Here is a 21,779-nt window from a genome sequence, read left to right as displayed (position 1 = left end):
ACCCAAGATTTTCTACAGTTATCGAAAAATAAAGAAGATTGCAAACCAAGTCTTTCTCTTAATGAATACTTCCCTTAAAATACTCAAAATAGCTTAGCTGCTTTATTCACAGTCATATACAAATTACGTGAACTTTTGAGTCACTGGACAAAATTATTCTCGGTGACCATTCAAATGAACCTCTTTAGCAGTTCTTTTGCGTGTTACCATTAATTTTATTACGCTGTATAACCTACTTCCAACTTTTGACTCTCTGGGAAAAATCCATAGTGCTACCTTTCACGAGAAACCTTTTCTGTAGTACTTTCACGTGGTGAAAACAAGTTCTAACTGTTGAGTGTTTAAGACGAGTTTGGTTTGGGCATTCACACAATGTGTGAAACCTCTTCTGCAGTGGTTTAGTTCTGCATGGTGGAAATAAGCCTTTTTATACAGTATTGTATTAACTACGTTTCTCAAGTTTTTCCTGAATTCTGGTTTTAAGAAACTCTTAAGGTATGAAATGTTAACTAAAAAATGAAGCTGAATTGTGATGAGCACCTCTCTCACTTTTTCATGTACATAGATCCATCCCAGACCAAAGGTGTCTTATGTATCTTTTGATGTCTACTAACTTCTTAAAGCAGCAAGCCTGTGAAAAACAAGAAGAGCAAAAGAACCCTACAATTAATGACTTAAAAATATTTCAAAGTAAAATTTTATTGATCGGTATTTCAACGAAGTCCATCTTAGGCCGCGATTTTAAAAACCTTTGGACCTCCAGGTTTCTTTCTGTGTATTTTCTATTTTATGCTATATGCTCTCAAGAAACTGTTCACAACAAATGGTGTATAGATGAAAGCGTTAGGAAAGCTGAAAATGACAAAAGACAGTTTTGTCAAATACTGACTAGACTCTGATAAAAATAATCCGCCAATGTGTTTTTGGCTTCATTTTATCCTTGATATTAAAACTTACAGCTGTATAATCATACATTTCAAACCACCCCCACCCTTCCGCTCAAATAAACAATTCAAAGGAAATCAATAAACAAATAAATAGAATTTAACCCATGGATAAAATTTAACTCCAACATGTGCTTCTACAGGTATTTAATTAGCCTGTCTGATGGATGCGCAGAAGCCAGGCACACAAAAATGGTGTCTAATTTTCTTTCAAGCACCTGTCATACAAGTGAGTATATAAGCTGTTTACCGGCCAAGCTTACTTGAAGTCCATAATGAAAGTAACCAATTTAAGCCCCAATATCCACAAACAAATTCTCCACACTGATCTTCATACATTTCCTTACAGAATTAGTTGAGAGAATTTGATAAAAGATCACAGCATTTTCCCTTTGGTGATCATTTTACTGATTCTCATAACCTTTTCTCTTGATCATCTATTGATATTGTTAGGAGAAAATAGTTGTTGGTCAGACTTGCAACTTAAAGGGTTAAGGGCACTAAACTCAAGAAGAAATTTACCCTTTAAGCCTCAAGATCCTCATACAAATTCTCCCGACTGATCTTCATACTTCTCTTTAACAATATGTAGTCGAGAAACTTTGATTAAAGAAAAAGCATTTTCCCTTTGGTGATCACTTTATTAATTCTCAAAACCCAATCTCCTGATTACGTGTAGATGATTTTCACAGCGATGTCGTCAAATTGTAAAGTCAAGATAGCAAGATTGTACGAATTCGTATTTTCACTAGGTTGAAGATAACGTTTCATTTTGAAAATACAGCAATTTGAACTTCTGAGGTTTCACAGAGCGTGACACCAAAATAGGAATGCTGTCTCATTGGGTTTGTGAATATTAACAGCATATGGGCTGTAAAAACAAAGTTTGGAAAAATGAATATTATAGTTTGAAATGGCTAATTTATTGGAGGGATTAAAATGTGGAGGAAAAAAAGAAGTTACACAAAAATGCATTGATAGATAAAAGCTAAGCGTTTGTGTAAAATGGGAAGAGAAGAAGTATTTCTCACCTTTTGCTTAGTTGATCTTCATCTTTTTGTGATCTTTCTCCCTCTTGAGTTCTTAGGGAGGAAGTGCCCGGTTGTACAGCCTCCAGTTCACTCATAATTTCTAAACCATTTTCTTCTGCAACTTGCTGCATAAGGGCTTCAACCTTGTTGAATACAATAACAATTTAGGTAAACACAACAACAACAACAAATTAATTTTTGTCACTGCTTATACACTGTACATGTACCTTGGCTATATTCAGGCCAAGTTATACAAAACTTTCACAAATCCAAGCATAATATTACAGTATTATGCATAATTACTACCAAAATCACTAAACTGTTAGTCCCTGAAAAAAAATGATTGTTTGCAAGTGCTTTTTGAATAGCTCACATGGCTATTTCGCGTGCCCTGTTCATTGATGATCAGTGACCTTGCAAAGTTTTTTTTTTATTTGTTCAGTTCAGATGTGTAATGAAGTAAATGCACATAAATAAAAACGCAACAGAATTGCTGTCTAACAGCAAGGCTAGCATGTTTTAATATCACATGTTGTCCAACTGGCAAGCAACATTGGCTGAGAATACTGTGAGTAAAAATATCAACGTTAGTGAGAAAGGGGGTTAGGTGGTCTGCACAACTGCTCGGGTCTTGTTAACTTAAGTGACAATTTTCATCTTGCTTGAATAAAGGAACCACTTTTATGTTTTTTTGTGCTTAATATTTTGTTGTATCAAAAAATGGAGTGTGGCTCTGAACAAGACCGACTTGGTGAAGGTGACCAATGTTTCAACATTAACCTGTGTAAAAGTCATCATCAGAGTTAAGTGATTTGTGCATCATCGCTGATGGTTTTAAAAGGGGCTTTGTCACAAAGACATTGCTTTTTATGTCAATTCTGTGATGACGTTATTACTTAGTGCTTTTACACAATCCATGGGTCCTTGCCATCCACAGCAACAGACGATAGGAAACAATTTTGATGCCTAAACATACTCTTAAATAATAAAACTGGACTATGACTTTTTTAATTTAAATGATGTACAATATTTTTTAGAGCTGTGAAAAAGATAAAACATAGCATGGCATAGCCCCTTTAACTCTGGTTAAATTATGTTTTTGTGATATAGACAGGATCAAGCACAGGTAGTACAACTTTTGTTATTTTAAAAATCTTCTTCCCCCTGCTATCGATAATAAGAAAGAAGTTAATTTAAAATCCTCCCACCTGGTCTTGTGGTGTTGACAATGTAGTGGCCTCACCCATTGCATTTTCTAGCACCTGGAAATAAATCAAGAAATAGAGACCTTTCGCATCAGGTTTTTCATGGGGAACCCGCTAACTTCAAACCTGAGACCACAGTCATGTGGTCATGTTTGCAGTTTGCAGTTCACGTTTGAATGGCAGGAAGTGCTTCCAGCTTCCGGCTTTTGCCACTAAAAATTGTACAGGCTCACAAAGTAACTTTCTATATCTGCCTTCGACATGCTAGTTAGATTTTTGAAACCGAGTCAATGAATTTTTCATACTTTTTAGGCAATAAAAGTAAAGCACTTCGACTTGATGAAAAACAACATGGTGGGTCGAAACAACAAACTCCTTGCTAAAATTCAAAAGCCAGACAACCATAAACTGCAAATTTTTAACTGCAAACTGCAAGTTTCAGATTCCCATGAAAAATCTGATGCTAAAGGCCTCTAATGATGAAAAATAAATGATGGAAAAAGGGCATTAAATTATGTGATTTACGGGTAATCTCAACTTCACTCTATTTTTCAAAGTGTCTGAACTTTTAGAAATTTCAAGAGAAACTGGAATAATAAAACACATTTTTATTTTTTATTATAGGAATCTAGCCATTCAGCTGAAGACTATAGCTAGATTCTCCACTCCACATGTGAAAACTTTGCAAATTAAAGTTATTTCACAACAGAAGATAAAAAATAATGGAGTTTACAGCACACTCTACCTGTGTGTTAACATCAAGATCTTCAAACATGCCTTCAAACTTTTGCATTGTGGCTGAAATCTGAAAAAAGGCAAAGACCACTATTGTGAGATTAAAAGAAAACATCAATGCTGGAAACTTCTGAATTTAATCAGTGTGCTGTTTGAAATAATATTAAAAGACAAAGATGATTGCCTTAATGCAACCATAATAATGCAAGAAATAAAATCAGTAGCCTGCGTAGCAAGCGTTTCCTCGCGAGGTTCGTCTAGAAAGCTGGGGCAAGAGCAAAAAATGAATGACGGGGGAGGGGGAGGGGAAAGAAGGAACCGCTTGCCCGCAAACCCCACGATTTTGAAAAACTGCGTTCGCCCACGAACGCAGCCTCTGATTGGCGCGGTGCGGGTAGTGTTGATTACTTGGCATTCGAAACATCAATCAAACCAGGTATGCTTTGTTTTCGTGCTTCACAGATCTGGTCTCATCTGATTTGTGGTCGCAGATTACAAATGCTTTGGACTGATATTTATTGGAATCGTGTTTGTGCGAAGGTTTATGAGATCAGAGCCTTCAAAGTATAATTGGAGATCGAGCAGTGGAGACTAGGGAAGGCCAATTTATTGAGAATGACGGCGTGCGGATCTGACTGGAAAAAATGGACTGTTTGTTGGAGATAAGAACATCAACGTAAATCAGAACATCGGTACTCGACACTAGCTAAAGCCGCCATGGACAAGCGATTTGTCAGCTTTTTGAAATGAAAAGATTTTTTTTGTTTATTGGAAATTTAGCGGCATCTATTGTAGAGAACGTTTCGACACACACTGAAGAGCAGCCGCTCTGCAAAACTTATAACCGGCGGAGTGAATTGTTCCGGACAAATCAATTTTGACGTGTCGACAAGGTTTCAGACGAGATAAAGCCACACGATAAAAAAACAAGAAATTCCGCAGCAATCGCTTCATGGTTTTAACTTTCTTTTATCGTAAATCTTTTTTATTACAGTTCTTGCAATCGCCTGCAACGTGTTCTATTTGAGAACAAAGTAATTTTACAAATCTGGTAATCCAGGGGTAATCTGTTCTTTATGTTTCTATTTTGACGAGCTGTCAATTTACAAATGAACCGAACCGTGAAATATCAAGGGGCGTTTTCCAGAATCGTGGGGTTTGCAGGCAAGCGTTTCCTCTTCTCCCCTCCCACTCCCCCTTCAACCTTTTTTTTGCTTCCGCTCTAACTTTCGCGCAATAACTCGATTGGAAACGCTTGCTACGCAGGCTATAAAATCAGGAAATGCTAAACCTTAGGCTCTTCAGATTATTAAATGCATCACACAGATTTTAATATCTTTTTTGTCTTTGATGTACATGTAATCACACATTTTCTTTCTTTTCTTTTAGTCTTTGCTTTTTAATTTTTTTTATTATTTTGTAATATTTGTTGTAACCTTCTACAAAATAATTTGGCACACCATGACTATCATTTTGGCTAACTGCGTGTGAAGAAATTGTAATTATTATGAAGTAAAATTACGGTGATATATGTCTGAGTTGTTGTCTTGTCTTGTCTAACAGTCACAGTCAGTTACAGGGGAGGATCTAGGGGGGAGAGTGCAGGGGGTGCGCACTGCCCCTCCCCCCTAACTTGACCTGCTGCTTTCTAATACAGTTATAAAAAAAAACTGCTGTATTGTTTGATATGTATTCACAGCAGTTCACATTATGTTATTGCCTAATCAAAAGCCTTCTTTCGTCGTATTCGCTTTTAAAATTTGTTTTCGTCACCAGTCAGTTACGTCATTCCTTAGTGGTGCAAACCGTCCTAAGAAAAATCCTGGATCCACCCCTGAGATATGGGAAAGAATACATGTTCCACACCTTTTCAAGGTCCATTGACTGCATAGCTTTATCCAAACCTTTGACGACACCATCCATGTTCTTGGTAACCTAGGAAGAGTTTGTTTAAAACTTCAGTAATATTCTTAAATTCATTTAATTCCCAGGTCTCTCAAACCAGATCCTTCAAGATATAAAGGGTTTGATAGAAAAAAAAAAAGAATGTCTGGCAGTTCTAAAAACTGTGAAAGTTTTTGTGTATGAAACCTTCTTATAAAGAGGTATGCCTGTTAGATATTTATTATTATTATATAAACACCTATGAAATACCAAGTGAGCATTCGGGCGAAAACTTGTTGTCTTCACATGTGAAAATATCACCGTTCTTATGGCTTCATAATGAGCTGCACCTTTCAGACCATAAAACTACTTAAGTAAAATGGTTTGGTATTTCATTGGTGTTTATATAATAAATAGAACATTACATGGTCGCTTGGAGATACGAAATTTCTCTTCTCGTGTTGAAAAATTTTTCACACTGGAAGAGAAATTTCGTATCTCCTACCTAGTAGATTTCAATAGCCATTTCTATGAAATATAATATAAAGGACCACTATGAGAAGATCATACAACCAACAATGATACCCTGTTTAACGACCTAAAGAAATCATCTACAAAAAGCATTCCAACTGTCTTGCACATTCCTATGACTTGTCATGTTGCTTATATTATTTCTGTAAATTGAAATAATAATGTATCAAGAATACCATGTACAGGATACTAAAGAGATAAAATGGGAAGAGGGATTTGCCTACCCCAGATTATACATTTGGTCAGGAATGAAGGGACATTAGCTATGGGAATAGGGTTGTTCTAGCTTTTTTTTTTCGCAGTTGGTGGTAGGATTTGAAGAAAAATTTAGGATGAGGAAATGGGAATTGTAGCCCCCCTTCAGGACCTGTGATATCAGTACCTGTTTCATCATCATTGCGCTTTGAACTTTTGAGGACACGGCATCCACACGGGATGCAAGTCTTAGAAAGTTTAATCCTTCATTCTTCTTCCTGATTGCATTTTCTGCATAAATTCGTGCTCCTTCAATGTTTTTTTGCTGCAAAGCCTACACACACACACAAAGAAAGAAAATAGTGTCAAATTTTCTACACTGTAGTAAGTTCTGCAGAGGAAGGTGCTGCTGACGATTTACAAAATACCAGTAATGAGGCCCTGTTAGGGTAAACTTCAGACAAGTGACATGGCCTTAAAAAAAGCAGCATAAGACAGAGTAAATGGCGACAAACGACATGAAGATTGGATGAAACTGTGACAGTGACAAGGAAAATCACAAATACAGCAGTAAAATACTGCCAGTGGCTTGGCCTCCTCTTCAATACGTGAGACAACAGCTTTTAAAATTCGTACTAGGGACATGCGTATCCCCATCTGAGTAAGGTCGTCACCAATGGTAGGTCCAAGTGGTCTGGATGAGTGGTTGGAATGGTAAACAGATCTACCATTCCATGGTTTAACCTGCTTTTGTCATGGATCACATAGCAAAAAGCTGTCAATACAGCTGAAAGTAGTGCCTTAAAAGTAGTAAAGTTGTCAAGTTTGACACTGATGTGTTGAAAACTAAAGAGGATATAGTGCTTTAAAGTTGCAAAATTTCCATGAAATTTGTATGGTGGAAGGCAAGTTTGTGTACTATTATAAGGCAATCTTTCCAGAAGTGTTGATGAATGTTTACTAACTGGTCATTATCGAAACTACTGGAACAGACCATGGAAGAGTTTTTCAGTCCCATTTTCAAGCTAAAAGGTAATAGAATCAGCAAAGATGCAGTTTGGATCCTGGCATCCAAGGAGGGTACCCAGGTAAAGTAATAGTTATGGATGCCTATCCCACAAATCATTAATGAATCAATTAATTAAGGTTAATATACATGTAAACTCTACAATTACTGTGTTGCTATCTGGTACAAAGAGCAAGAAGCAGAATCTACCAATGTTTAATTTATAAATCCCTGCAAACAAGACTGAACTTACTGGTGTTCTAATTTTCCGCTTCACGGATTAAGTACAGCAAAGTAGTAATAGTTGGTCGTATAAAAGGCTTTGCCATAAGTACCTTTTTCACTTTGGCTTGTTGGGCCTTCTCCTCTTTCTCACACTTTTTTGAGAATCTTTCCAACTGCTTCGTTGTAAACTATAAAATGGTCATCCAATTTACAACACTGAATTACATAGATCACATAGTTAAACAAGACTCTAACAAACAGCAAATAAGTCAAATAAGAAATGTTCAAAATCATTGATGTCTAATAATATTAAAAAAGCTTACCTTCAGTTGGAATAATGTATCTACCAAATAAACGAAAAGGTAAAATCAGTATAAAATAGGCATACAAAACCTCCACAGATAAATAATAATATCTTACCTTCTACGGAAGGCATCGTTCAAGTTTTGGCGAAATTATGGCCTCAAAAAGTGTTCAGTCGGTGGAATATTTAGTCCACCATCACAAGCTAAAAATAATAATTAGGTCCCAGTCTCTTTAGCCAATAATGACGTCATTCTAGTTACTACATATAAGGGTATGTTTACCAAATAAGGAAAGGGACACCCTGTTTCTTTTACAGTGGGCCTCGTCCACCCCTCATATCACTACACTCGTGTTACGCCATCTTGAGAGAGCAGGAGAATTTTTTCGTGAACCGAGGTTAATTATCTCTTTTTTACAGCATTCCACGTGGAAATACAGTGAGTAATTCTTATTTTGAATTAGTCGATATCCTATAAGTGTCATCTTTTATGGTTTTGGGTCAGGAAACTGGAAGATATAAGCTTTCAGTTCTTATATAATTGAACTGGAGCAACTGTACCGGGACAGCAATTGTTTCGAACCATCCAGTAAGTTTCGATGATATTTGGTCGCTGTGTACGTGGGAAGAAATGATGAAAATACATTGTCTTAGTCGGAAAACGTTAAATAAGTGGCTGGTTTGCTTTTTGGAAGGTTAATTATGCCTCTAAGGAAGACGAAGCGTAATTAAGGTTGTTGTCAATAATCGAGATTTATTTCTTACTTAACTTTTCCCAGAAAAAGGATGAAACAAACTCTTTTTCCATTTGGGGAATTAAACAGTTAAGTTAAATATTAACATGATTTAGTGTGGTTCCACTTGTAACTAGATGCCACTTTGTCGTTCTTTGACTCTAAAGAGGCCAGGAAGAGCTCATCATGGGCACAAAACTTACAGCAAAGGGTCATTTTTATTCGGATAATTAGCCATCTTCATGGGCAAAGTGTTAGACAGTGCCATCAATGCTTAAACAGGCACTGGCATTCTCCATGAAATTTCCATTTTTATTCAACTATATAGCTTCTTATTTCAGAAAAATACCATGAGATTGTAAGCTTTGTCATGAGTCCGTGAGAACTTGACTTTCACCCTTGACTCTCTGAGGGACTGTTTGTATGATACCGGAATGAGTTTTGTTCCAGAGTGAAGTTCATACTGCATTCACATTATAAGATTGAATGGCCTAGCCTAAGGCATTTTTTGGTCGCATGGTTTTCAGGCCAGTTCAGATACACATGGACCACTTGCTGCAGGGTAAACAATTTGTGATTTTCAATCCGGAACAAAGTTTATTTTCAGTTGTCATGGTACCAGAATGAAATTTTGTACCAAGGCAGAAAGAGAATTTCATTTGGAATGAAAACTGGAATGAACTCGTTCAGGAATTACCTGTGCGGAAAGGAAATGAGTATTATGTAAACAAATACAGAGAAATATATGAAGATGGAATGAACTCATTCCAGAATGAAAGTCATTCCGGTATCATGTGAATAATAGTGAATTCTGTTCTTTACTTGCCCGACGAGCCAAAAGGCAATGTAGGTTCAGGCTAGTTGACTTTTACTGTAATATCTATACACAAATATGCTGAACTTTTGTTTTAAAGGCACTTACCATGGCTGACGACTTTGATGTAGATGTGGAGGCCATGCTTGAAGCTCCTTATAGAAAAGAGGTGAGTTAACGTACTGTGCAGCAGTTACATTTATGCGCAGATTGCACAGAGGGTCAGATCAGGTAGTAGCAACATTAATTTTGACAGGGTTTCCTCCTTTAGTTGAGTGCAATGATTTGTATATGTCCTAAAGTCTTTCTGAGTCTTTTTCACAGACTGTAGTGTTAACTGCCTTGAGTTAAATGGCAGAGAACTTTTGCACTCTAATCTAATGGTCAAGCAATTACTGCAACTAATCAGTCAAGTGATTTTGTTGGCTCACCAAAATATCTGACCCCACTATCTTATTTTCTGTTTTGTAGAGTTGAAAATACAGCACAACTGGCCTTAGTGAGGTAGTCAACCACCTCGAAAGAAGAGACCTTATTTTTTTATACCTCTGTGGAAAAAAATAAAGATAAACCAGTATTTACTCCTGCTGGTTTCTGACCAAAAATGGACCCTAGGAAAGAATTTTATAACAAAAGTTGCTTCTAATATTCTCTACCTCTGAAAATGGTTAATATTTTTATTATTATCATTGATGGGGCTTGTTCACAGAGGTTTTCTTTTTTTCCCAACAATTTGGTGATCATGAGAACAAGCGCGTAGCGCAAAAAAAAAAAGATTATTAACCTATACAAAAATTAATTTTATTAGAAAGTGGAAGCACACAAGCTTTCCAGTGTTGCTTTGATGCTCATTTACCTAATGATCATCTTGACATTATTTTCCATTTTTCTTTTAACTGTAGTGGGAGTTGTTTCAAACAATTTGATCAAATCTACTTGTATGTATTTCTCTAATTAGACTTGAGTGCCTTCTTCCTAGCTTTTGAGATGTTTCTTAGAGGTGGGTATGTGGTGCTAAGCTTTCCTTGCAGCTCTTGTAGTTGTTACAGCTCATTCACATTCAATGATATAGGTACAGTAATTAGTACACTTCATTCTCACCTTTTGAAATGAAATTAATGAATCCAAGTAATCACAGCCGCATTTGAAGAGCAGTCGCATTGTTTTGTTAGTGTTGAATTCACTGGGATTAAATTGCCTAACAAAGAGTAGTATGAATTGTTGAGCTGTGCAGAGAATCAGATGAGTGATAATGATGTTAATTTGCTCATTTTGATGTTGCAGACCCCACCTACCCAAGCAAATGGAACCAAGAGTGATTCAAGGAGGCAAAGTGATGATGACGAGAAGAGAAGACGGTAAGAAGGCAGGGATTATTGTTACCAAGCAGCAAATGGTAGCATACATGTACATCATTCACGTGTCCCTTTTTTTGACCTTCCAAATAGTTAAATAGGAGAACTTTCTCTTCTGCCTTCTCTGACTGGCAGCTTTGGTAAAAATGTAATGGAAACTAAAAGGCTTCTTCACAAAAACAAAAAATGTTTTTGCAATGCATCATGTACGTTTATGGTACCTCAGATAACCAGACTACAGACTATTACCTAACACCAATATTTTGTGTTTCTTGTCCATGAAAAGGAAGGCTTAACACTATCTCCTGACAAAATAAAACACGTGGAATCTGAGCGAATATTTCTGTTTTCGCCCTAGGTAGAAATTTTAGGTTTTCCAAGGAAATATAACAGCAGATGATCACTGGACTGCAAGATGTCTGGTTTTTGATGTAACAGGTTGAAGTAAAGGAACTAGGGGAGGGATATGGGCTTTACCTACTTCAGTATCAACATAACAGCTAGTTATCAAAACTCAAACACGGTGTAATGCCACTGAGAAATGGATGGCTTGTAGATCTTTCTGAAGAAATACACATTTTTTGTAAATTGCGCTTTTTGTCAGGAGTATGTTGAATTGTAGACAATTCTAGGGTTTCCTGTTCTGCACTTAAAACAAAGGTCATCCTTCTGCAACATAACAGGAACTTCTTAATATTAAAGCTAAAGAACTTTTTTCATTAACGGGCCATTTTACAGATTGAAAAATATTTCATTTTTAATGCTGATGTGACCCGTTAATTTCTTGCTGATGAATTATTTCTTTACACAAGAACTGAAAAATTTTAAAGGATACTTCAAAACATGGTTCAGATACATGCAGTGTGGTCATCAAACAAACGTCTTAAGCTTTGATCTACTAAGTTAAGTTTGGTTTTTAGCTACAGATGTACCATAACATGTTTTCTCTCATTTTAAACAGTTCTTTGCATCTGAACATGATCCACTAAAGCATTTGAAGGTATTGTATTTCTCTACAACATCAGTGTTACACTGCGGAAACTTGGCTGCCAGAACTGAAGAGTGACTAACTTGACCAAGCTAAAATTCAATACTCCGCCTACCTTAAATCAACAATACCTGTTTAAGGGAAGCATCTGTAGAACGCTGTAGACATGGGTGCCGTAAAACACCCACCAGTGGGTGTGGTTACAAGGGTTGTTAAGGAGAACCTGCTTCTGTTATGCATAATCAGACAGGTCAATAATAACAGTCAATATATTGTTCTGTTTATAGGGGACATAGAAATCGCAGTCGCAGTAAAAGCCGAGACAAGTAAGATCATTTTTCAACTGTTTGTTTGGCTTAATACAGGTTTAGCAGTTGGCAACCCGTTAGTTAGTGTACAGAAGGCTTTGGTAACATGTTCCTTCATTTTGTTAGCACTTTGACTTAGAATTCAGTAATCAGTAATATTATGCCTAGGTCACTGTGATTTATTCTTGTTGGTCCTAGCATTCACAGTTTTTTGTTTTCTCTGTTCCAGGGGTCGCCGACGTCGAAGCCGTAGCCGTAGTGGTAGCCGCAGTCCTGGTCGTGACAGGTAAGGACTGATGTCTGGTTGACTCAGATGAGTTTCCAACGGTGTTGGCCCCCTGGGGAAAGTTGTTGATGAAACATGAACTAGCATGAACTTTATCTTGGCAAAGTTTGCTCACCCATCAGACAACTAGTCTTATTGTAATAACATGCTAGCTGGACGGGTTGCTTCAGAGTTGCTCCACTAGCCCTCGGCTATCGTAAAACACTTTTGTGGTGCTGTGATTCCAAAGAGGGGCTAATAAGCACTACAATATCTTAAGGAAAGAGTCAGCAAAACATAAATTTGAACATCATCTGTTTAATAAGCATAAGCTGAGTAAATAGATGAAAGAAAAAAGTGCAAATTGTGCAATTTTGTTTTGCCTAAAAGAAGGAAAAGACATGGCAATTCACAGTGTTGAGAACAGGTCTGAGAGGTATCAAAGAGGTGTAGGATGGGAAGGATGTCCTTTTAGCTATGTATCGATCACTTGTCACAATAGATAAAATAATATAAGGGTTTATATCTCACATGACAGATTAACTTGTTCTGATAACTCAGGATAATTTGCTTACCATCTTGTCATGGACATTCTCAAAACTATAAGACTCGTTTCTGCCAGAAAAACTATGATAAGTAGTTTCATCACTGTTTCTTTTTGATTTACTTCATATTAAGATTGTTTCTAGAAAAGTTCTTTTTGGGTCTGCCACATCTTGTTTTTCATTTCATTTGCAAAACCAACAAATCATGTTCAATTCATTGTTGTAATCCAATTGTTACTTAGTTTGGCTCTCATTCTGAGCTGGATAACGAGACTTCTGACAGTCTTTTTGGCACCTAGAAAGATGTTCCTAATGCATTTAATGATACAACTGTTTAACCAGCAGTAAAATTCTAACAAATTTTTTGGTTTCTTCTCCAAAGAAGTCGCCGTCGTCGTAGCCGGAGCCCTGGTCGTGACAGGTAAGGATAGCAATAATTGAAATTACTGCACAGCTTTTGAAACTGTATTTTCAGAGTGGTAGATATGTCAAGTGTTCTACATGTACTAATTTATTTTGTCAGCGGTATTTATTTTTTCCTTTTTTTTTTTTCCTTTTTCAGAAGGCGACGAAGCCGCTCAGGAAGTCGTGACAGGTACAGGAAGACTGATTTGTTTACAATTTCAAAGTAATCTGGTTACCCCTGCATCCCACATTCCTGACCCAAAAATTCCCAAAGAGGCAAAATATTAAAAATTTATGGCACTTGGACACAGATTGATTTAAAGGCCAACAAATGTTTTTTCGCATCTTTTGCGGGGGCAGGAAAACATTCACTATAATTACACAGCTCCAAACACTGAATCCACTGAAAGTGTTCCAGCTGTTCCTGTAGGACTCAGAATAGTGGCCTGGCGATTGGCTAGATGGTAGGCCAAATTTTAGATTTGGCAGGCACATAATATAATTATAATGATGAACTGTCAAAGATGAGATGAGTTGCATGATCATCACTCCATGGCAGAAGTACCTTTCTGTTATTTTTGATATCTCAACTGCTCATTGGATTTAAAGATGGGAAAAACAAATTTTGTTTGCAAAATATTACTAAATTATATGTAACACATATGAGGAAAAACATGTGCACAAGCAGATCACTGGAATTGTTTAGTCTTACAGGGTGGAAAGAAAGTCAGTTTTACAGCTTGCTATTCGGGCAAGTTTTAGTTAGTATGTACTAGCTCAAAAGTCATTTTAACTAGCCCGATGATGAGCAGGGTTGATAACAGTTCTTTTGTGATTATTCCTTATTCCTTCTTCACTTGCCAGGCAGGCAAGTTAAGAACTGAATTCACTAGCCCGACAGTAAAATCCACTAGCCTAGGGCTATTAGACACGACTTTCTTTGCATGCTGATCTTAATTTATGACTGGCACCCAAACGTGTTAAAACTTTTTTAACTTTTTGTTTTCTTATTATTGACAATATTGGTTTTCAGGAGGCGGAGACGTCGAAGCAGCAGTGGCAGTAAGAGCCGTTCAAGAAGCCCTGATAAAAGACGCAAAAGGTTTGTATAGTTAAGAACAAGTTGTGTTGTAATGTTTGTTTCTTGGGTAGCAATAAATTTTGTGATTACTGAGAATGAAGACCCCAATAATTAAAAATGTTATTTGTTTGTTTGTTTTTCTGGGGAATGTGAAGTGGCAGGCAAAGAAGTGCAAGTCACAGTCCAAGCCCAAGTAAACAAAGAAGAAGAGATGAGCAAGAAGGAAGTGATGGCAACAGAAGCCCTGTGGAGCAACATCTAGAAAGGTATTTACTTTCATACACTGAAACAAGGGAAACCAATACAAGTAAGGTGAAAAGTGCTATCTCTAATGTACTTGACTCCCCTGTCTAACCCTGTCATGTTTGGCTCTTTTGTGTAGAAGAGAACTGAAACCTGCAGAGGATATAACACCAGAAGAAAGAGATGCTAGAACAGCTTTTTGTATGCAGCTGGCAAGGAATATCAGGCCCAGAGACTTGGAAGAGTTCTTTTCAAAAGTGGGACAAGTAAGTCATCATTCTCCCAATTCTTGCTGAAAACCCCCCCCCCCCCCCCCCCCCTGTTTTGTTCGTTTTGTGTTTGGTCAGTCTGTCAACTTATTCTTTTTTTCAGGTTGCAGATGTTAGAATTATATCAGATCGCAACTCCAGACGATCCAAAGGAATAGCCTATGTGGAGTTTACAGATAGATCTGCTGTGCCATTGGTGAGTTAAGCTAAGTCTTCTTCTTATAACATTCCTGTTATTCAGAACACTGTAAAGTTCTTGCCTAAAATGTTGTGTTATGTATCTCTTGACAAGCTGCATCTTTTTGGTTTCAAGGGCTTGTTTATTTTGATTGCTTTTTTTCTGTGCAAGTTCAACATTTTGGCTCTGTTATTCCAGCTGACAAGATCAAGATCATTTTTAGCATTAGATCTCCTCTGTTCTGAGTTCTTGTTTTGCATTTAGTGCAATCGAAGAACCAGCCAAGATTGGCTTAAATAGGGTTTTAATTACCTGTTAAGCTGGGCAAATGCTCTTCAATGATTGTAAAGTATTTTTACTTTTTGTGACAGTAATGGGTCTAATGCTCTCTTGGCACCAACGGTTTGACAGTTTTTGTACATATAACAAGATGAGTTTTTGTTTGGTATTTTTAGGCAATTAATCTGTCTGGTCAAAAACTTTTGGGTGCACCTATCATGGTAATGCCTACACAAGCAGAAAAGAACAGAGCTGCTGCTGAGGCTGAAAAGCTGAAGCAACCACCTGGACCAACAAGACTGTATGTTGGATCCCTGCATTTTAACATCAATGAGCAAATGATCAAAGCAATATTTGAACCATTTGGAATTGTGGACAGTGTACAGTTGATTTATGACTCAGAAACAGGGAGATCAAAGGGTTATGGCTTTCTCCAGTTCAGAGATGCTGAGGCTGCTAGGCAGGCTATGGATCAGATGAATGGTTTTGAACTTGCAGGGAGACCTATGAAAGTTGGGCCTGTGACAGAAAGAGGAGATTCCTCCTCATATTCATTCTTGGATGATGAAGAGTATGAAAAGGGTGGTGTGGAACTGAACTCCACAGCTAGAGCTGCACTTATGGCTAAATTATCACAAGGACATTCAGCTGGTTTGTAGTAGCTATGTCATAAACTGTACTCTTGGTAAAACTTCGTTTTATTCTATTCTGTCTTTGATCAGTCTTAATAATTGTGATTAAACAAATAAGACTGCCGCTCTGTTGTACTGTCAACTGTTTTTGTTTATTTTAAAAGGATATTTGATCATATATAAGGGAATACATCGACAGACAAAACGGGACTTTCCTTAGGCCCTGTTACTATTTTAAACTAGCAGTAACCGATGGTTAGGAAGTGCAGGCAAACGTGTGGGCTTACCTCAGAGATGGGATTGAGGAGAACCTCTTTCATAATTGTGTAGAGAAAGCCCTTGTAGTTCCAGCTTCAACAAAAGGAATCACAGCGGATCATGGATGTGAAACTTAATTGAATAACACAGTAAACAAGACTCATAATATTAGTCTCATAATACTATTAGTCTGCAATTGGTTAGGAGTGAGGAGAGAAGGGTGTATTCACAGGCAAAGATACAATGAAAACAGTGATGCGTGACATACCATGACTGCAATATGCATATCAAGTCTTATTATTCAATCGGTTTTTGAGTCTGTGTCCAATGACCAAAGGCTATTGAAAATAACGAAAAATCTCAGTTTACCATTGAAGTTTGAAAGGTAGTGAATCTTTCAGGTGACAAGCAACGTAACATGCTTGGAAACGTATAAAAATTTAAAAACCATGCACTCTAGTGAAACCTGAATAAACTTAATTTACATGGATTTCTAGACTTTGCCATCACTCGTATCTCACTGAAAACTCATTGCACACTGAGCTTAGATCAGGCTCTACTTTAATCTTCCTGGGTAAATAGATTCCCAGCCAGCAAGACAAATGGAAAAGTCTCACATTTAGTACGGTTCTTGTGTACCTGAATTATGCATGCTTGCGAATCTAACAATGATTGTTGCATCACTTGCATGTGTGTTTACATGATCACTGTGACATGCTCAACACCAGGGCTTCTCTGGCCACATACTATGCATACTGGTTGGTACAACACTGGCATCTCAAAAATGTGGACAGATTTTGGAAAAAGCTTGCTGTACAGTTTATAAAGTACCGCTGACCAAGAATAGTCTGTGGGCTCCTCTTGTCGCCCACAATGATATTTTTTATGCAGTCTGTTGATAGTTAGATTCACCAGTTGCTAATTATGGGAATGGGATAAAAAGCATCAGGGGCTGGCATCATAGTTTAGTGTGAAGTTTGTAGGTAATCTGTTTGATTGTTAGGGTGCTTTTTCCAGTTAAAAAAAACTGAAAAAACTAAACATCATATACCATACAATGTTGCACCTGTCGCACCTCTATTGTGTAGAAACTTGTGTGAAAGCATGTTACTTATTTCAACAGTGCTGACTACAGTTGAAACTTGTTAAGCAGCCAGCAATCAAGGTCCTGAAATCATTGTAAAACGTTATGTGATTAAGCAGCCACTTGCTCATTCAGTTTAACCTGATCTATGTTATTATTATTTTCATGATGCAGGACTCTCTGTGCCAGGAGTTCCAGCACCAGTAGTAGGTGTACAGCAAGCTATGACTGCACCAGTCTCAATTCCACTTCCTACACCTTGCATTATGCTGCTCAATATGTTTGATCCAACCAAGTAAGTTGTCAGTTTCTCCTTCACCTTTTGGCTTGGTTTGCTTTGGAAAGTTTTTATAATCATTGCCTCCTTTGTTTTAATCCTTCATCATCGTATTGAACATGTATTTAGTGCCTTTCCCCCTCCCCAACCCCCATCGTTTTACCCTTTTTTAAAGTAAATACTCTATGACGTAATTAATTAATAACTTATTAGCCATATATGGTTAGGAATTTTTTGTTGTTTGTAATTTTAGTTATTTGGAAATAGTTGATATACTATTTTATTGTGTAAGACTCCAATTAAAAAAAACTTGTCTGTATGTATGTTTACCCCCTTTAAGATGGTGTTGTTCATTATGTTAAAATATACCTTATTATAGGAAATTAACAATGCACTTTATTAACGTAAATCACATTAATTTAATGCATCTTAATTTATGTCAGTGTTATTTAAATCACACTATTTTACATCATTGTTGTTTTACAGCACCTTTATTTCAATAACAAAACCTCATCTGCCCATAGTTCCTCTATCAATGCCTTGGACTCGCTATCTGACAGTTCTTCTATAAGAATTGAGTTAAAAATGTGTTTTGAACAGGTCTTTGTATTGATCCATTTCCTCGAGGGGATAGCTAACTTCTTCGGTCTCTTGTCTTAAAATTTCATGGCTCATTTATCCTCCCAATGCACGGTCACCTTTATTCTGAGAAGTTTGTATTGCAGCAAATTCGTGTGAAGTAAAGTTAGGTGCACATTGTTTTCGAAAATTTTGAGTTAATTTGATGCATGTAAACGTAACTTTTTATTTTGTGTAACATCAATTTTATTCACATTGTGAACATACATCATTAATTTCTTATAATAAGGTATACTTAGCATGAGCTAATAAGGTTTAGTTTGCAGGGAAAAGGGTAACCCTGTTTTGCCTGCATGCTTCCTGCTTGACACAGTGTCTTCAAAGAGAACCTTAGATTTTACTTTGTCCCTACAACATTACATGACTTATTAGTGTCTCTCTTTCCTCATGTGCCTTCCTCTGAATAGCCCCCTACCCCCCTATTACTAAACTGGTTGATAATATACACAAAAAAAAATACTCTGATTGGCCAAGAAAGGAGTGCAGTTTTGCTGTAACACGAGTGCAAACTTGTACTTGTAACACGAGTGCAAATTACAAATGGTATCTGATTGGCTGAAAACACAAAAGAAACCACCAAGAACCAATCACATTTTAGCTGTTTTAACAACAAAATTTAAGAAAATGGCCATGGTTTTCTGCAAACAATGATCTGATTTTGTATGCAAAACAACAATAGAAAAGTTTAAAAAACATTCCAAAAACCCAAACATGTACGTCTTTCTGGCTAAATGTATTGAAAATGCAGTGCTAAGAGAAAAATACTGTCAACAAAAGTGAGGAAAATGAGCCAGAGAAACTAAACAAGCTACTTATAACAGACTATGCTAAGTTAAAAAGTAAAGAACAAAAACGGTGGCAACCACATGCAAGCCATGACAGCTACACTTTTCAGGCATTTAAATGAACAAGGATAAAAGTTTTCCATGATAACAACAGGGATTTCAAGACATGTACGTCATTTGTTGGAGGAGAAAGGTGTTCAGATGCCCTCTTTTAAGTATTTTGTCGAGCGAAGACTTCTATCTAAACACTGGCCATGCAATGGTCTGGTTTTTTTTTCTACCTCAGTAGCAAACGAAACCGAAAATTTAAACATCTGGTTCAAACTAAACCAATGGGCGAAAATACCAGAGCTAACATAATGAAAGTATCCATAGCTGGTACTAGCCTTAAAGAAAGGGAGAAAAAAGTTTGAGAATCATACTACAAGAAAAACAACATTCAGCTAGCTGAAGAAAGCAAAGATTGTTCGTTCAGAATATATTGCCAATGTAAGAGGGCACAGAAGCATAAATTTCCTCAACAACTACGATGAAGCTGATGAAGAAGAGCGACGATGACTCTCTTTTGCAATAGGCCAAGGCCAAATGAAATAATGAAAACCTCAGCACTGAGAAAATGCAAATATTATATTTAATTAATACTGGCAGTTTCCAACATCACAACAACTGTGGCTCCACTCACCCATCGATGGCAGCATCGAAAGAAACAATTGCCTCCTTCATTTTCGGATTGTAAATCTCAAAAATTTCTCCATGAATCCAGCTGTGATGGGGTCTCAAGAACAGGCAATGATGAATAGTCGTTAAACAATTCAGCAAGTGTCTTTTATCTTTTGCTGCTCGAAGTGTTCTCCTGATTTAAAAACGGCGGTATACTTCTTGTAAAAGCTTTCTTGTAAACGCCGAGCTCTCATAACACTTAGTTTTACTGATTATTGTAAACCTAGTCATTTTTAACAGGCTTGTGACCGTGTAAAGTAAATCCTTGCACATTTCCAAGTTCTTAGCAGAATGATTTTGGAAGCGTTGGTCTTGAAAACGTTTGAAGTTGACAAAGGTTGTAGTCTGTTTCAGCCAATCAGTTGAATGAACTAAAAATGCGCACGCTGTCAAAATTTGTTGTTGTAGTTATGTTTTTTGTGTATATTATTAATAAGTAATCACATGATTTTTCTTGTGCAATTTGGAATAAGTAAGCACTTGTAAATTTTTCAAAGACCACAAAGAGTACTCGCCCTCGGCTCGTGCACTTTTGTCTGGTCTTTGAAAAAATTACTTGTGTGCTTGTGTATTCCAAATAATATATTGCACTCAAAATTATGTGATTACCTATACAAATATATTTAAAGTGACCCCCCCTCCATTTCCTAAATCCATTAATATCAGGTATATCAAAAGGAAAAATAATAAAACATGTCTTTCCTCCGTTAAGTTCCAAGGTTCTGTTCGTATGTGTTTTCAGACTTCTTATAAATGTATCCCATTTGTTATTTTAATTTTTGCCCTATTGCTGCCCTCCTGCTAGAGCAATTATAATAGTTGTTCAAGGACCATCTGTCTGTTCACTTTTTCTTGGTCTTGGTGTAATGGGCTGATTGTCTTGGTCTCAATTTGTCAACCCACTTTTTCATGGGCCGAGATAGTTGTTTGCTAAACAGCAAGGTGTTCTTTAATTTCCTTATTTTGTTTCCAATAGAGAAAAAGACGTTGACTGGGATGCTGATATTAGAGATGATGTTTTGGAAGAGTGTACCAAATATGGTCAAGTATATCACATTCATGTGGATAAAAGCTCAACCCAGGTAAAAGAAAGGAAAAAAAATACACGTAGACATTTATTTTTGGTGAATCAACTTTCTTATAGCCCGAAATCTGAGGGGAAACATGTTAATCTAATTGTTAATTTAATTTATAGGGAGCTGTTTATGTGAAATGTAGCAGTCCTGAAGGAGCTGCGAATGCATCAAGAGCCCTTCATGGAAGGTGGTTTGCCGGTAGGTTCACTAGCCATAATGTCATTTGCAGAATATGCCACGTGTGTCATTGTGACCTGTTTTAATGTGGATTTTTTCCCCTTAAATTTGTAGGAAAACAAATCATTGCCAGAGCTGTTCCTCTTGCAAACTACCATACTATGTTCCCTCAAGCAATGTCATTGTTGAAGCCATTACAGCCATCCACGTATTAAACACTATTTTCTTAATAATATTTCAAGATGTCAGTGGCAGAAATATGTTCCTTTACTGATTGTAAATATCTGTAAACCAGAAGAAACATCTGTACCAGGAACCCATCCTCTTTCCTTACACTGACACCCATGTGGCTAAAGTTCTTTTGCTAATGATGTGAGGCTTCTTGATGACTGGGATTTTTCCTGAATGGTGGTCTAGACCCCGAATACGACAGAAGAAACACTGGCACACTTCTTAATCCTTTCTTCTGTGTTTAAGGTTACACAACTTTTTAATGACCTTTGGATGGGCTAACAAGTTCTTAGTGAACTGGTTGTGCCCAGATTGTTCGGTTGTGTAACAACCGTATTGTGTCTAACAATAAGTAAATAAAACAATCTTACTACAA

General features: G+C 36.9%; 2 protein-coding genes across 2 annotated transcripts; one reads left to right on the top strand and one right to left on the bottom strand.

The window, feature by feature from the left end:
- Nucleotides 1-313: 313 nt before the first annotated feature.
- Nucleotides 314-8,293, bottom strand: LOC140928413 (charged multivesicular body protein 1a-like). The gene is made up of 9 exons (XM_073378154.1): nt 8,177-8,293; nt 8,080-8,099; nt 7,867-7,944; nt 6,713-6,859; nt 5,782-5,850; nt 3,926-3,985; nt 3,184-3,237; nt 1,976-2,118; nt 314-631 (listed from the first exon to the last, which is right to left on the bottom strand). Exons 1-9 carry the CDS (start codon nt 8,190-8,192, stop codon nt 610-612), a joined length of 609 nt encoding a protein of 202 aa, XP_073234255.1. The 5' UTR covers nt 8,193-8,293; the 3' UTR covers nt 314-609.
- Nucleotides 8,294-8,381: 88 nt separating this feature from the next.
- On the top strand, nt 8,382-21,779 carry LOC140928412 (RNA-binding protein 39-like). Its single transcript, XM_073378153.1, has 16 exons — nt 8,382-8,499; nt 9,709-9,777; nt 10,893-10,966; nt 12,239-12,277; nt 12,489-12,545; nt 13,452-13,490; nt 13,632-13,664; nt 14,508-14,576; nt 14,711-14,821; nt 14,938-15,064; nt 15,171-15,263; nt 15,701-16,175; nt 17,673-17,793; nt 20,896-21,001; nt 21,115-21,193; nt 21,287-21,779. Exons 2-16 carry the CDS (start codon nt 9,718-9,720, stop codon nt 21,385-21,387), a joined length of 1,584 nt encoding a protein of 527 aa, XP_073234254.1. The 5' UTR covers nt 8,382-8,499; nt 9,709-9,717; the 3' UTR covers nt 21,388-21,779.

Source organism: Porites lutea, chromosome 2, assembly GCF_958299795.1.
Source record: "Porites lutea chromosome 2, jaPorLute2.1, whole genome shotgun sequence".
NCBI lineage: Eukaryota > Metazoa > Cnidaria > Anthozoa > Scleractinia > Poritidae > Porites > Porites lutea.
Note: the sequence above shows the minus strand (reverse complement) of the source record. Positions and strands in the feature narration are given on the sequence as shown.

Coding starts and splice junctions, on each gene's coding strand:
- LOC140928413 (XM_073378154.1), bottom strand. Junction 5,851..6,712: donor GCGCAATGATGATGAAACAG/GTACTGATATCA, acceptor AACTCTTCCTAG/GTTACCAAGAACATGGATGG. Junction 3,238..3,925: donor ATCTTGATGTTAACACACAG/GTAGAGTGTGCT, acceptor ATTTATTTCCAG/GTGCTAGAAAATGCAATGGG.
- LOC140928412 (XM_073378153.1), top strand. CDS start 9,718: ATGGCTGACGACTTTGATGTAGATGTGGAGGCCATGCTTGAAGCTCCT. Junction 13,491..13,631: donor CGGAGCCCTGGTCGTGACAG/GTAAGGATAGCA, acceptor TTCCTTTTTCAG/AAGGCGACGAAGCCGCTCAG. Junction 21,002..21,114: donor TGGATAAAAGCTCAACCCAG/GTAAAAGAAAGG, acceptor TTTAATTTATAG/GGAGCTGTTTATGTGAAATG.